This window comes from Danio rerio, chromosome 23 (genome assembly GCF_052040795.2).
Source record: "Danio rerio strain M-AB ecotype USA chromosome 23, GRCz13ab, whole genome shotgun sequence".
In the NCBI taxonomy this organism is placed as follows: domain Eukaryota; kingdom Metazoa; phylum Chordata; class Actinopteri; order Cypriniformes; family Danionidae; genus Danio; species Danio rerio.
Window position 1 is genome coordinate 1458751 of NC_141043.1, and position 12496 is coordinate 1471246.

The 12496-nt window shown below is 37.9% G+C and overlaps 1 protein-coding gene across 21 annotated transcripts in view; it reads left to right on the forward strand.

Annotated features, from left to right (window-relative positions):
* utrn (utrophin) overlaps nt 1–12496 on the forward strand; it is a 315686-nt gene that overhangs the window by 238809 nt on the left and 64381 nt on the right. For all 21 annotated transcript variants that reach the window (XR_015522994.1, XM_087306271.1, XM_087306280.1 and 18 more), the window contains 2 exons: nt 296–381; nt 6042–6199. Coding sequence is in view for 20 of the 21 variants with exons in the window: in XM_087306271.1 (XP_087162397.1) it covers nt 296–381; nt 6042–6199 (244 nt within the window). In the remaining variant the exon portion in view is untranslated. The remainder of the gene's footprint in view (nt 1–295; nt 382–6041; nt 6200–12496) is intronic.

Here is a 12496-nt window from a genome sequence, read left to right on the forward strand (position 1 = left end):
TTTTAATGTGAGTGCGGGCCGTTGGGGGAGACGGGAGGGGGGACAAGCGTGCTTTGTACATAGTGAGAGTACGGCTTAAGTTTCAATCATGTTTCTAATCATGCCTTTCAGTTGTGTTAATGAATACTTGAGGTCCTGGGTTTCCTTCATTGCAGTTTCCCGTGTAAATTTCTCAGGAACTGATCAGATGTGCTCAGCGTCTGACCCTCAGTGCTTTATCTCCTCCAGTGCGCTGCGTTCAGATGTGGGCCGTGTGTTTTTCTCTCATTTATATTGTGTTTTTTTTCTGCCACAGGGGTCGCAGCGGGAAAATCCGCGTTCTGTCCATGAAGATTGGTCTGCTCTCTCTTTGCAAGGGTCATCTGGAGGAGAAATATAAATGTAAGCTCATATTCTGCACAAACACACCAACAACAGCAGCACAATGCAGCCTTCTGTTCTGTTTTGCAGTGCATTGATTGTGTGTGCCTGCTGTGTGTGTGTGCGGTGTGTATATTTGGCTTATTTGCTGGTCGATTTCAAGTGTTTTTCTTATACCCATGATGCACCGCTCTATAATTGAGCTTTTGGCTGTTTTCAGTGGTGACTCAGGGTGTGTGTGTGTGTGTTAGTTTAGCGGCTCCATGTGATTGGTGCCGCAGACTTCAAGAGTGATGCATGTTGGGATGGAAAGCGTGTGTATTGTGTTTTCGGTCAGTGGTTTGGGTTTGAGTCAGCAGTTTGTAGTGTTTCGCTGAGTGACAGACAATCACACAGGCTTCAGCCTCTTGCTTGTTGGCTGACCTTGAGTTTAACACACTGAGCTCTGTTTGTGTGTGTGTGTGTGTGTGTGTGTGTGGTAGCTGCACTCCTATGCTGGACTCACAATAGAGCTTACTGAACCACTCTGAAGCTCTCAGGACACAAGTCCATCGACCATAGACCATCCGAATGTGTCAGCAGAAATGGAGACTCATCAGAGCAGCAACGTTTCTCCAATCTTCTATTGTCCAGTTTTGGTGAGTCTGTGTGAATTGTAGCCTCAGTTTCCTGTTCTTAGCTGACAGGAGCGGCACCCGGTGTGCTCTTCTGCTGCTGTAGCCCATCCGCCTCAAGGTTGGACGTGTTGTGTGTTCAGAGATGCTCTTCTGCAGAGCTCGGTTGTAACGAGTGCTTATTTGAGTTACTGTTGCCTGTCTATCAGCTGGAACCAGTCTGGCCATTCTCCTCTGACCTCTGGCCTCATCAACAAGGCATTTGCGCCCACAGAACTGCCGCTCACTGGATATTTCCTCTTTGTCGGAGCATTCTCTGTAAACCCTAGAGATGGTTGTGCGTGAAAATCCCAGTAGATCAGCAGTTTCTGAAATACTCAGAGCAGCCCGTCTGGCAGCAACAACCATGCCACGTCACTTAAATCCCCTTTCTTCCCCATTCTGATGTCCCAACACTCTCGTTTTTCTCAGAAGACTTCCGTATTCCACATCCATCTTCCGCCACGCCCCCGTTTTATTACCTCCCCCAGAAAACTCCCGTAATTTGTATTATACTGCACCCACCACCACCCCACCCCCATTCTCAAATGTTGGTACTGCCCCAACACTCCTATTTTTCCCGGGAGACTTCCTTGTTCCAATCCCATCTACCACCACCCTCTCGTTTTGTTGCTTCTCCCAGAAAACTCCCGTAATTTGTAATAGGACACACAACACCACCCCAACCACCATCCTTGAACATTGGTGCTGTCCCACCACTCTCGTTTTTCTCAGGAGACTCCCATATTTCACACTCGTCTCCTGCAACCCCCCTCTTTTGTTATATCTCCCGGAAATCTCACATAATTTGTATTTTACGCCCTACAACACCCCCACCCCTCATCAGATTCCACACCCATTTCCCACTACTGTCCTGTTTTTTTTTTTTCTCCCAGAAAACTCCTGTAATTTTTATTATACCGACCCCCTCCCCCTCTACCCCACGGCCCCCATCCTCAAATGTTGGTACTGTCCCAACACTCCCTGTTTTCCCAGGAGACTCCTGTATCTACTGCCCATCTCCCGCCACCCTCCCGTTTCGTCATTTCTCTCTGGAAAACTTCCGTAATTTAAATAATCCATCCCCATCTGCTAGCATTGGTACCGTCTCTACCCCAACCCCCCAGTCCTCAACGTTTGTATAGTCTCCCCACAACCACCCCAACCCAGTCCTTAACCTATTTTTTACAGTCTCCTCACCCAGGACTCTTAAGTCCTAATAGTAATAATTCCTAACATTTATATAGCCCAGACCGCACACCACACACCAGCTGATTGGTGGAGAGGAGACAGAGTGATGAAGCCAGTTGTGATATGGGGAGGGTTATGAGGACATCCTGGAATTTTTAATGACCACAGAGAGTCAGGACCTCGGTTTAACGTCTCATCCAGAAGACGGCACTCACTGAGCAGTATAGAGTACCCATCACTATACTGGGGCATAAGGACCCACACCGACCACAGGTTGCCACAGGTGCCCCCTGCTGGCCTCACTAACACCACTTCCGGCAGCAACCTAGCTTTCCCATCTGGTCTCCCATCCAGGTACTGACCGGGCGCAGCCCTGCTTAGCTTCAGTGGGTGACCATGTGAGAGTTGGGGAGAGCTAGCTGCCGGTACAATCTCTCAACCTCTCTCTTTGGTACAATCTGTCAACCCATCCAACCCCCAGCCCCCAGTCCTCAACTCTGGTACAGTCTCCCATCCAAGATATCCCAACCTTATCCCATCCTCTTCAATCACAAGCAAATGTTGGCAGGTTTGGTCGGATTAAAAACCTGCAGGACTGTGGCACTTCCTACCCCTGGCATATAGAAAAGAAACCAAACAAAGCCATGTGCCCTAACAAAAGACGACAGAAGTGCTGGCATCTAATGGAAAAACGCACAAGCTGCTTGTTCACAATGCAAAACATCACACAAGCATGTTGCCCACTGAAGATCACACCAGCCATGCGCCACAAAAGACATGAAATAACACGGAAGCACAAAGCGGTGGAAAACAGAAACCGTGAGCCCAACAGAACACGACAATACAAGACAAGGCCATTGTGAGGGGATTAACACTCAGCCCGTGCTCTCACCTCGACAAACAGAACATTCTGTAAACCCTGCAACTGGACTGAAGCCAGACTACACTCATGAATGCAGAGATCAGAACATCCCACCACACACATGCAGCACATCACTCAGAGACAGAAACTCTGTCATCAGACCCCTAGCTTCAAAGATCATGTATCAGTAGGTCGTGTACATGAACACGGGCACTAGTAAGGGCACTGATGAGCTTGGATTGTTTCAAATACCAGCAGTGGTGGAAGGAGTACTGAAAAATCATACTCAAGTAAAAGTACCATTACTTGCTTAAAAATGTAGTGCAAAAGTAAAAGCAAAGTAAAAGTATCTGTTGTGAATATTACTCAAAGTATTAGTATAAAGTAGCTCTTTCAAAAGTACTCAAGAGTAATGAGTAGTGAGTATTACGCTGTGAAAAGCTGATACGTTTACATGTAATTTGTGCATGTGTGTGGAAACGTAACATTCTGTAGTGCATCGAGTTATTGGCCAGCAGGCACACCACATCATAGGACGTTAATATTAGGTTAGACACAGTGACACAGTGGCGCAGTAGGTAGTGCTGTTGCCTCACAGCAAGTAGGTCGCTGGTTCGAACCTCGGCTCAGTTGGCGTTTCTGTGTGGAGTTTGCATGTTCTCCCTGCCTTCGTGTGGGTTTCCTCCGGATGCTCCGGTTTCCCCCACAGTCCAAAGACATGCGGTACAGGTGAATTGAGTAGGCTAAATTGTCCATAGTGTATGAGTGTGTGTGTGGGTGTTTCCCAGAGATGGGTTGCGACTGGAAGGGCATCCGCTGCGTACAAACATGTGCTGGATAAGTTGGTGGTTTATTCCGCTGTGGCGACCCCGGATTAATAAAGGGACTAAGCCGACAAGAAAATGAATGAATGATTGTCTAGTCAGCGTCTAAGGACAACGCTAGTTGTTCAATAACAACATCAAATGACGTTGATATTTGGTTGACTTAAGGTTGTGTTGTGAAGTGACCAAAATCCAATGTCGAGCAAACATCCAACGTCATTTTGCTGACACTTGCATATTTCATGGAAAAACAAAATGCAACATCCCATGACACTGTGGTACAACTTTATTTTGACATCATGATGACATCTGCTGCTGGATGTTCAGGCCATTTCGGTCATCATACAGTAAACATCCGTCATCTTCTCATCAGTGACCTGCATCTTAACAGATTTTGGACATCTTGTACACTTTTAATGCTTCCAAACAGTTTGCTGCAATTATAAAGCGCACATGTTTTGAGGTAGGGTTGGCAATCGTTTGGGGTTATTTCAATACCGCTGCTGAATCAATATTTTTAAACAGTACCGGTGCCAAAACGATGCTTAAACCGATTATTATTACCGATGCCACAAAATTATTTGACAAAAAATAAATAATTAATAATAATAATAATATATATATATATATATATATATATATATATATATATATATATATATATATATATATATATATATATATATATATATGTGTGTATATATATATATATATATATATATATATATGTGTATATATATATATATATATATATATATATATATATATATATAAATCATTATTATTGAACAACATAAATATATTTTTATAAAAAGTTTAAAGTAAACATCATTTCATAAATTATAAATTTGAATTGCATTGATATATTTCTTTTGATCAACCCTGTTTTGAGGTAGCTCATTATTTACCTTCTATGTGAGATTTGATTGGACAGGAGTCACAGGACTGATTTTCCTAATCCCCATAGACAAGAAATAATACAGTAGTGACTGCAGGTTGAAGAAAAGTAGTGGAGTAAAAGTACAGATACAGCACTAAAAATGTACTCAAGCGAGAGTAAAAGTACACATTTATAAAACTACTTACTAAATTACAATTCCTGAGTAAAAAATACTCAATTAAAGTAGTTTGAGTATTTGTAATTAGTTTACTTTACACCACTGAATAACAGCAGCAGTTCAACTGTTAAACTATTAAGGTTTGATTCCTCTTCTTCTTCCTCCTCCTCTTTTTTCTCTTCCTTCTCTTCTGCTGTAGTTCTTCAAGGTTTGGTGTCTTGTGCTCAGAGATGCTCTTCTCCTTGTTTTTCTTCTCATTCTCATTCTTCTTCTTCTTCATTATTGTCTTCGTCTTTGTTTTTTTTCTTCTTAGAGTCTGGTGCAAATGTTAAAAAAACTGGTGCATGTTTTGGGTGTCAGAGTGTTTCCTATAGACCAGTGGTTCTCAAACTGTGGTACGTGTACGTGTACTTCTAGTGGTACGCGGAGGAATCCAATTTGTAATATGTACATGCTACATATATTTCAAAATGTATCAAAAATTATTTATATATGAATATGACATATAATAATATTCATTATATGACACATATAGCCTACATTTCTGAGGTCCAGGCAACATTTTCAGGTGTTGATGAATTGGCTACCATATGTTAATACTTTACATTTAAGTAAAGCTCTTTTCTTTTTACCTTTTACACATTTTAATTTAAATGTTGACTTTTTTTTTATTGTTTTTTTTTTTTTTTACATATAAGCACAGTACAGTGTTAACGTTCAGACTATTTATGTTTAAAGTGGCTGACAATAATAAATATTCTTAATAATAGGAATTAATCTGCCACGTTTTTGAACTGTATAGAACTGTAGCTGCTTTATTGTGCTTACTATGCTACTGTATTTGAGTTTTGGGTACTTGGAGAGACAATTTTTTTCTGAGGTGGTACTTGATGAAAAAAGTTTGAGGACCACTGCTATAGACAGTTTATTAAACTCACTCTCCTGCATCCTTTTCCATTATTTTCTTTGTGAAGATGCTCTGGAAGGGGTTGTCGTGCTCACATCTTTTACATCTCTCTAAGCAAGCCTAGAGCATGATGATGTAAATGTAGAGGTTCAGAGTTTTAAAGTGTTTGTTGTGTGTGTGTGTCAGGTCTGTTTAATCAGGTGGCGTCTGCGGGCGGGACGTGTGACCAGAGGCAGTTGGGTCTCCTTCTGCATGACGCCATTCAGATCCCTCGGCAGCTGGGCGAGGTGGCAGCGTTCGGCGGGAGCAACATCGAGCCCAGCGTCCGCAGCTGCTTCCAGCATGTGAGTCAACACAAGCACAAGCACAAACACTAACACACACACATACGAACACACGCACACACAAATATTAACAAACACAAGTACACAAATATACATTAACACTAACATGAAAAAGTCCCCACAAGGACAAAGATTGCTGGTCTTGTTATGCGTGCTATATCCCTACAATGTAATGAATGAATAAATACATACACAAATAAAGAAATCATGTTATATTATATTAATTATATTATATTATATTATATTAATTATATTATATTATATTATATTATATTATATTATATTATATTATATTATATTATATTATATTATATTATATTATTATATTATATTATATTATATTATATTATATTATATTATATCATATTATATTATATTTATTATATTATTATATTATATTAAGTGTTATATTATATTATATTATATTTATTATATTATATTATATTATATTATATTATATTATATTATATTATATTATATTATATTATATTATATTATACCATATTATATTTTATTTATTATATTATATTATATTATATTATATTATATTATATTATATTATATTATATTATATTATATTATATTATAATATGTCATATTATATTTATTATATTATATTTTATTATATTATATTATATTGTATTATATTTATTATATTATATTATATTAATCATATTATATTTATTATATTATATTATATTATATTATATTATATTATATTATATTATATTATATTATATTATATTATATTATATTCTTCTTTTTCTTTTTTGGCCTTAGTCCCGTATGGTTGCGGGGTCGGCTCTTTGGAAGTAATTTTAGACTTGTCCATATGATAGCGACTTATTTTTACACATTCCAGCCAGCATGTCATTTATTATATTATATTATATTAAATTATATTATATTATATTATATTATATTATATTATATTATATTATATTATATTATATTATATTATATTATTATATTATATTATATTATATTATATTATATTATAATATCTCTCACTCAGACACACACGCGCACACACAGACAGACAGTGATGTGTGTTTCAGTATGGTACTCTATGTCTGCTTGTATGAGTGATGTCTTGTTGAGTTATGGAGCTGTGTGTGCCGTCTGCTCATGATATCCTCATATTCCCTCATGCGGGATCAGTGTGTGTGTGTGTGTGTGTGTTTGTGTGTGTGTGTGTGTGTGTTAATGGTGATGTCAGACTGAGTCTTCATATTTTTGTCCTCCAGTTATTTCACTGGAGTAAATCCTGCATCTGTTAGACTGGAAGACTATAAATACACATGTTAACCAGAGAGAGAGAGAGAGACAGAGAGAGAGAGAGAGAGAGAGAGAGAGAGAGAGAGAGAGAGAGAGAGAGAGAGAGAGAGAGAGAGAGAGAGAGAGAGAGAGAGAGAGAGAGAGAGAGAGAGAGAGAGAGAGAGAGAGAGAGAGAGAGAGAGAGAGAGAGAGAGAGAGAGAGAGAGAGAGAGAGAGAGAGAGAGAGAGAGAGAGAGAGAGAGAGAGAGAGAGAGAGAGAGAGAGAGAGAGAGAGAGAGAGAGAGAGAGAGAGAGAGAGAGAGAGAGAGAGAGAGAGAGAGAGAGAGAGAGAGAGAGAGAGAGAGAGAGAGAGAGAGAGAGAGAGAGAGAGAGAGAGAGAGAGAGAGATTAATATTATATTATATTATATTATATTATATTATATTATATTATATTATATTATATTATATTATTATATTATATTATATTATATTATATTATATTATATTATATTATATTATATCATATTATATTATATTTATTATATTATTATATTATATTAAGTGTTATATTATATTATATTATATTTATTATATTATATTATATTATATTATATTATATTATATTATATTATACCATATTATATTTTATTTATTATATTATATTATATTATATTATATTATATTATATTATATTATATTATATTATATTATATTATATTATATTATATTATATTATAATATGTCATATTATATTTATTATATTATATTTTATTATATTATATTATATTGTATTATATTTATTATATTATATTATATTAATCATATTATATTATATTATATTATATTATATTTATTATATTATATTATATTATATTATATTATATTATATTATATTATATTATATTATATTATATTATATTATATTATATTATATTATATTCTTCTTTTTCTTTTTTGGCCTTAGTCCCGTATGGTTGCGGGGTCGGCTCTTTGGAAGTAATTTTAGACTTGTCCATATGATAGCGACTTATTTTTACACATTCCAGCCAGCATGTCATTTATTATATTATATTATATTAAATTATATTATATTATATTATATTATATTATATTATATTATATTATATTATATTATATTATATTATATTATATTATATTATTATATTATATTATATTATATTATATTATATTATATTATATTATAATATCTCTCACTCAGACACACACGCGCACACACAGACAGACAGTGATGTGTGTTTCAGTATGGTACTCTATGTCTGCTTGTATGAGTGATGTCTTGTTGAGTTATGGAGCTGTGTGTGCCGTCTGCTCATGATATCCTCATATTCCCTCATGCGGGATCAGTGTGTGTGTGTGTGTGTGTGTTTGTGTGTGTGTGTGTGTGTGTTAATGGTGATGTCAGACTGAGTCTTCATATTTTTGTCCTCCAGTTATTTCACTGGAGTAAATCCTGCATCTGTTAGACTGGAAGACTATAAATACACATGTTAACCAGAGAGAGAGAGAGAGACAGAGAGAGAGAGAGAGAGAGAGAGAGAGAGAGAGAGAGAGAGAGAGAGAGAGAGAGAGAGAGAGAGAGAGAGAGAGAGAGAGAGAGAGAGAGAGAGAGAGAGAGAGAGAGAGAGAGAGAGAGAGAGAGAGAGAGAGAGAGAGAGAGAGAGAGAGAGAGAGAGAGAGAGAGAGAGACAGAGAGAGAGAGAGAGAGAGAGACAGAGAGAGAGAGACAGAGAGAGAGAGAGAGAGAAAGTTTTCATTTATTTTATAGAGTCGATCTATCTATCTATCTATCTGTCTGTCTGTCTGTCTGTCTGTCTGTCTGTCTGTCTGTCTGTCTGTCTGTCTGTCTGTCTGTCTGTCTGTCTGTCTGTCTTTTTTATCCATTCCATCTGTTTGTCATGATGTGTTTTTTCTGAATATGTGTTTGTCATTCCGTCATTCTGTCTATATTTTATTCCCTTCATCATTCTATCAATCTGTCTGTTCTGCCCATCTGTCAGTCCTATCTGCCTCTACATCTGTCAGTCCTGTCTGTCTCTCCTCTGACTGCTTTGATTGCTCTCTGACACTGAGCAGAGGCTTTTGAAGAGAGAGAATCTGTCATTATAAATGAAGAGGAGAGATTCAGTCACAGCTGACAGACAGACAGACAGACAGACAGACAGACAGACAGACCGCTGAAGAGTACAGCAAATAACTGATCACTGAGGCTGTTGAAGGAGGACCACACAGCACAAAGATCAAAACTGACAGAGGAAATAAACGAATGAGGAGTGGAGGGAAGACAGAAAGGACAGCAGGGTGTCTGCGGATCATTAAAAAAGTCATTAAAAATCCCGTTGTATACAAATAAAGTCTTAATTAGTCTTAAAATGTGTTTCAGAGGTCTTAAGAATGCAATTGAGCCGACCTCCCGAAGAAGATTTTGTTTCTGTTTTGAATCTGCCTAAATCTCTTCGTCTACCGCCACACAGTACAACAAAGACGCAACCAAAGTCTATTTATAGTCTTTAGGCGGAACCTAGTAAAGTACACGCTCATGGGATTTTGTTTACGTGATTAACGTTTGCTGGGATTTCGCTTAAGTAAACAGAGTTTGTAAACAGAGGTGGTTTACGAGGATATGCTTTGAGTCCTTGTAATTCATTCTTCTGGCATTCAGACTTTGCCACTGGGTTGAGGATTGGGTTTAAGGGTAGGGGTGTGGTAATGCAATTTATTAAGGGTTAACACAAGATTAATTATATATCACGTTTTAACAGCAGAGATGCAAGAGATGAGATCCAGCAGGAGCTCCTGAGATGGCCTGGCCGATATAAAGCGTCTGTCGGCAGTGCGCTGTTCTCAGAGCTGCTGCTGACCGCCTGGAGCTCAGAGTCCGAAATATTTAAAAACGCGCAGCTCTTATACATAAACTGCCGATTTGACTTTAAAAGAACTATGTTCTCGCTTAGAAAAAAAACGTAAAATTTGATTTCAGGGCATAATTGATGAGTATTTTTCTAATTTTGCGTATTTCCCGTCTCTGCAGGACATGCAAGTTGCTATGGTGACTACAAACTGTCAGGGTTCTGCCACTCTGGTCTTGTAAATTCTTGTTTTTAGACCATTAAAAATAGAGGAGGGAATGTGGAAACGATATAAAAAATTATATTTGTATGACTTTATTGCTTACATTTATGAATATAAATGTTTTATTGTTAATGTAGACTTTTTCTAGTTCAAAAAATAACCAAAAAAAACAAAACCTAGTATTTCTCATCTCGCGCACACAGACCTGCTTGTACAACAGTGAAATACATCACATCCAGTCGGGCGATCGCATACGGTCTAGTCGCAGAAGTTAAAATATTTCAGCGGTTCCGCAGCTCAATTTGGATCCGAATTTTCCGCATACGGAGATGATTGGAACTCAGCTTCCGCACTACTCTCCATTGGAAATGAATGATTTCCGGTCTGTCGCTTGTCGTGTGCAGTGGAAAGGAGGCTTTACTCTCAGGGGATGCTTACATCGAAGTTAATACTAGCCGGGCTTCCAGCTAACTCTATCAAGCCTTTTTAGCTGCTTCAGAATGCAGCAGCACGAGTTGTCTTCAATGAACCTAAAAGAGCACATGTCACTCCGCTGCTCATCCGTTTGCACTGGCTGCCAGTTGCTGCTCGCATCAAATTCAAAGCTCTGATGTTTGCCTACAAAGCGACTTCTGGATTTGTTCCTTCTTATCTGCTCTCACTTCTGCAGATGTATGTGCCCTCCAGAAACTTGCGTTCTGTGAATGAACGTCGCCTCGTGGTTCCATCCCAAAGAGGGAAGAAATCACTTTCCCGAACTCTCGCGTTCAATCTGCCCAGTTGGTGGAATGAACCCCCTAACTGCATCAGAACGGCAGAGTCACTCGCTGTCTTCAAGAAACCACTAATAACTCAACTATTTAGTCTCCACTCCTCATTTGTCCTCATTTGTAAGTTGCTTTGGATAAAAGTGTCTGCTAAATGTAAATATAAATGTATTTAGCCGCACCATGCTGGTGTTTCCTAACATCTAATTTCTATTAAGTGGGTTGTTAGTCCAACGTTCAACCACCAACCTGCAGGCTTCACGAGGACCTGTACACATAGAGCTCCGAATGGTCAGGCTCCATCTTTATATCCAAAAACGTTGACATGCACAGTGGCCAAGAACATGTCACACTGTGCCTTTGGTGCGGTGGCTCCTAGGTTGACAGTCTTTTTTTCAGTTTTCAGTTTTTAATTGTTTTATTACCAATATTATGAGCTCCCTTAAGCTATGTTTGTTTAGGATTGTCTCCAGAACAAACCACTGTTATACAATGACTTGCCTAATTACCCTAACTTTACCCTAATTAACCTAGTGAAGCCTTTACATGCCACTTTAAGCTGTATAGAATTGTCTTGTAGAATATCTAGTCTAACATTATTTACTGTCATCATGGCAATGAGAAAATAAATCAGCTATTAGAAATGAGTTATTAAAACTATTAAAATCTTCTCTCCGCTAAACTGAAATTGGGGGAAAATATGAGGGCTAATAATTCAGACTTCAACTGAATATAATAAGTGTTTTTCCAGTATAAACTCCATCACGCCAATGAAGAGTCCTCTCAAACCATGTGTGTGTGTTTCTCAATGCTAAGTGACATTTAATGACTCTTCCATCAGTGTGTTTCACCACTGACTTCCTTGCCAAGTTTGCTGCTGCCGTACTACACAGGAATGCCTGCCAAAATCCTTTAATCACTGTCTTATTTGATGGTTTATTTGCCATTGTCTTGTTTGTTTTGTGCAAATGAAATATGAGAATTACAGGAATGTTCCAGGGTCAAAACGAGACCCATGGGCCGCATCTGTGGCGGTCTGACAATAGCACAGGGAATATTTTCAGCTCATTCCTTAGTGCGTACAAACAGGATCTGCTCACTTTATTATGGAAAACACAGAAAGGATAAACCTTGAAATACAAGCTGTTTGAGAAGTTCAGCCACAAAACAAGTGGATATTA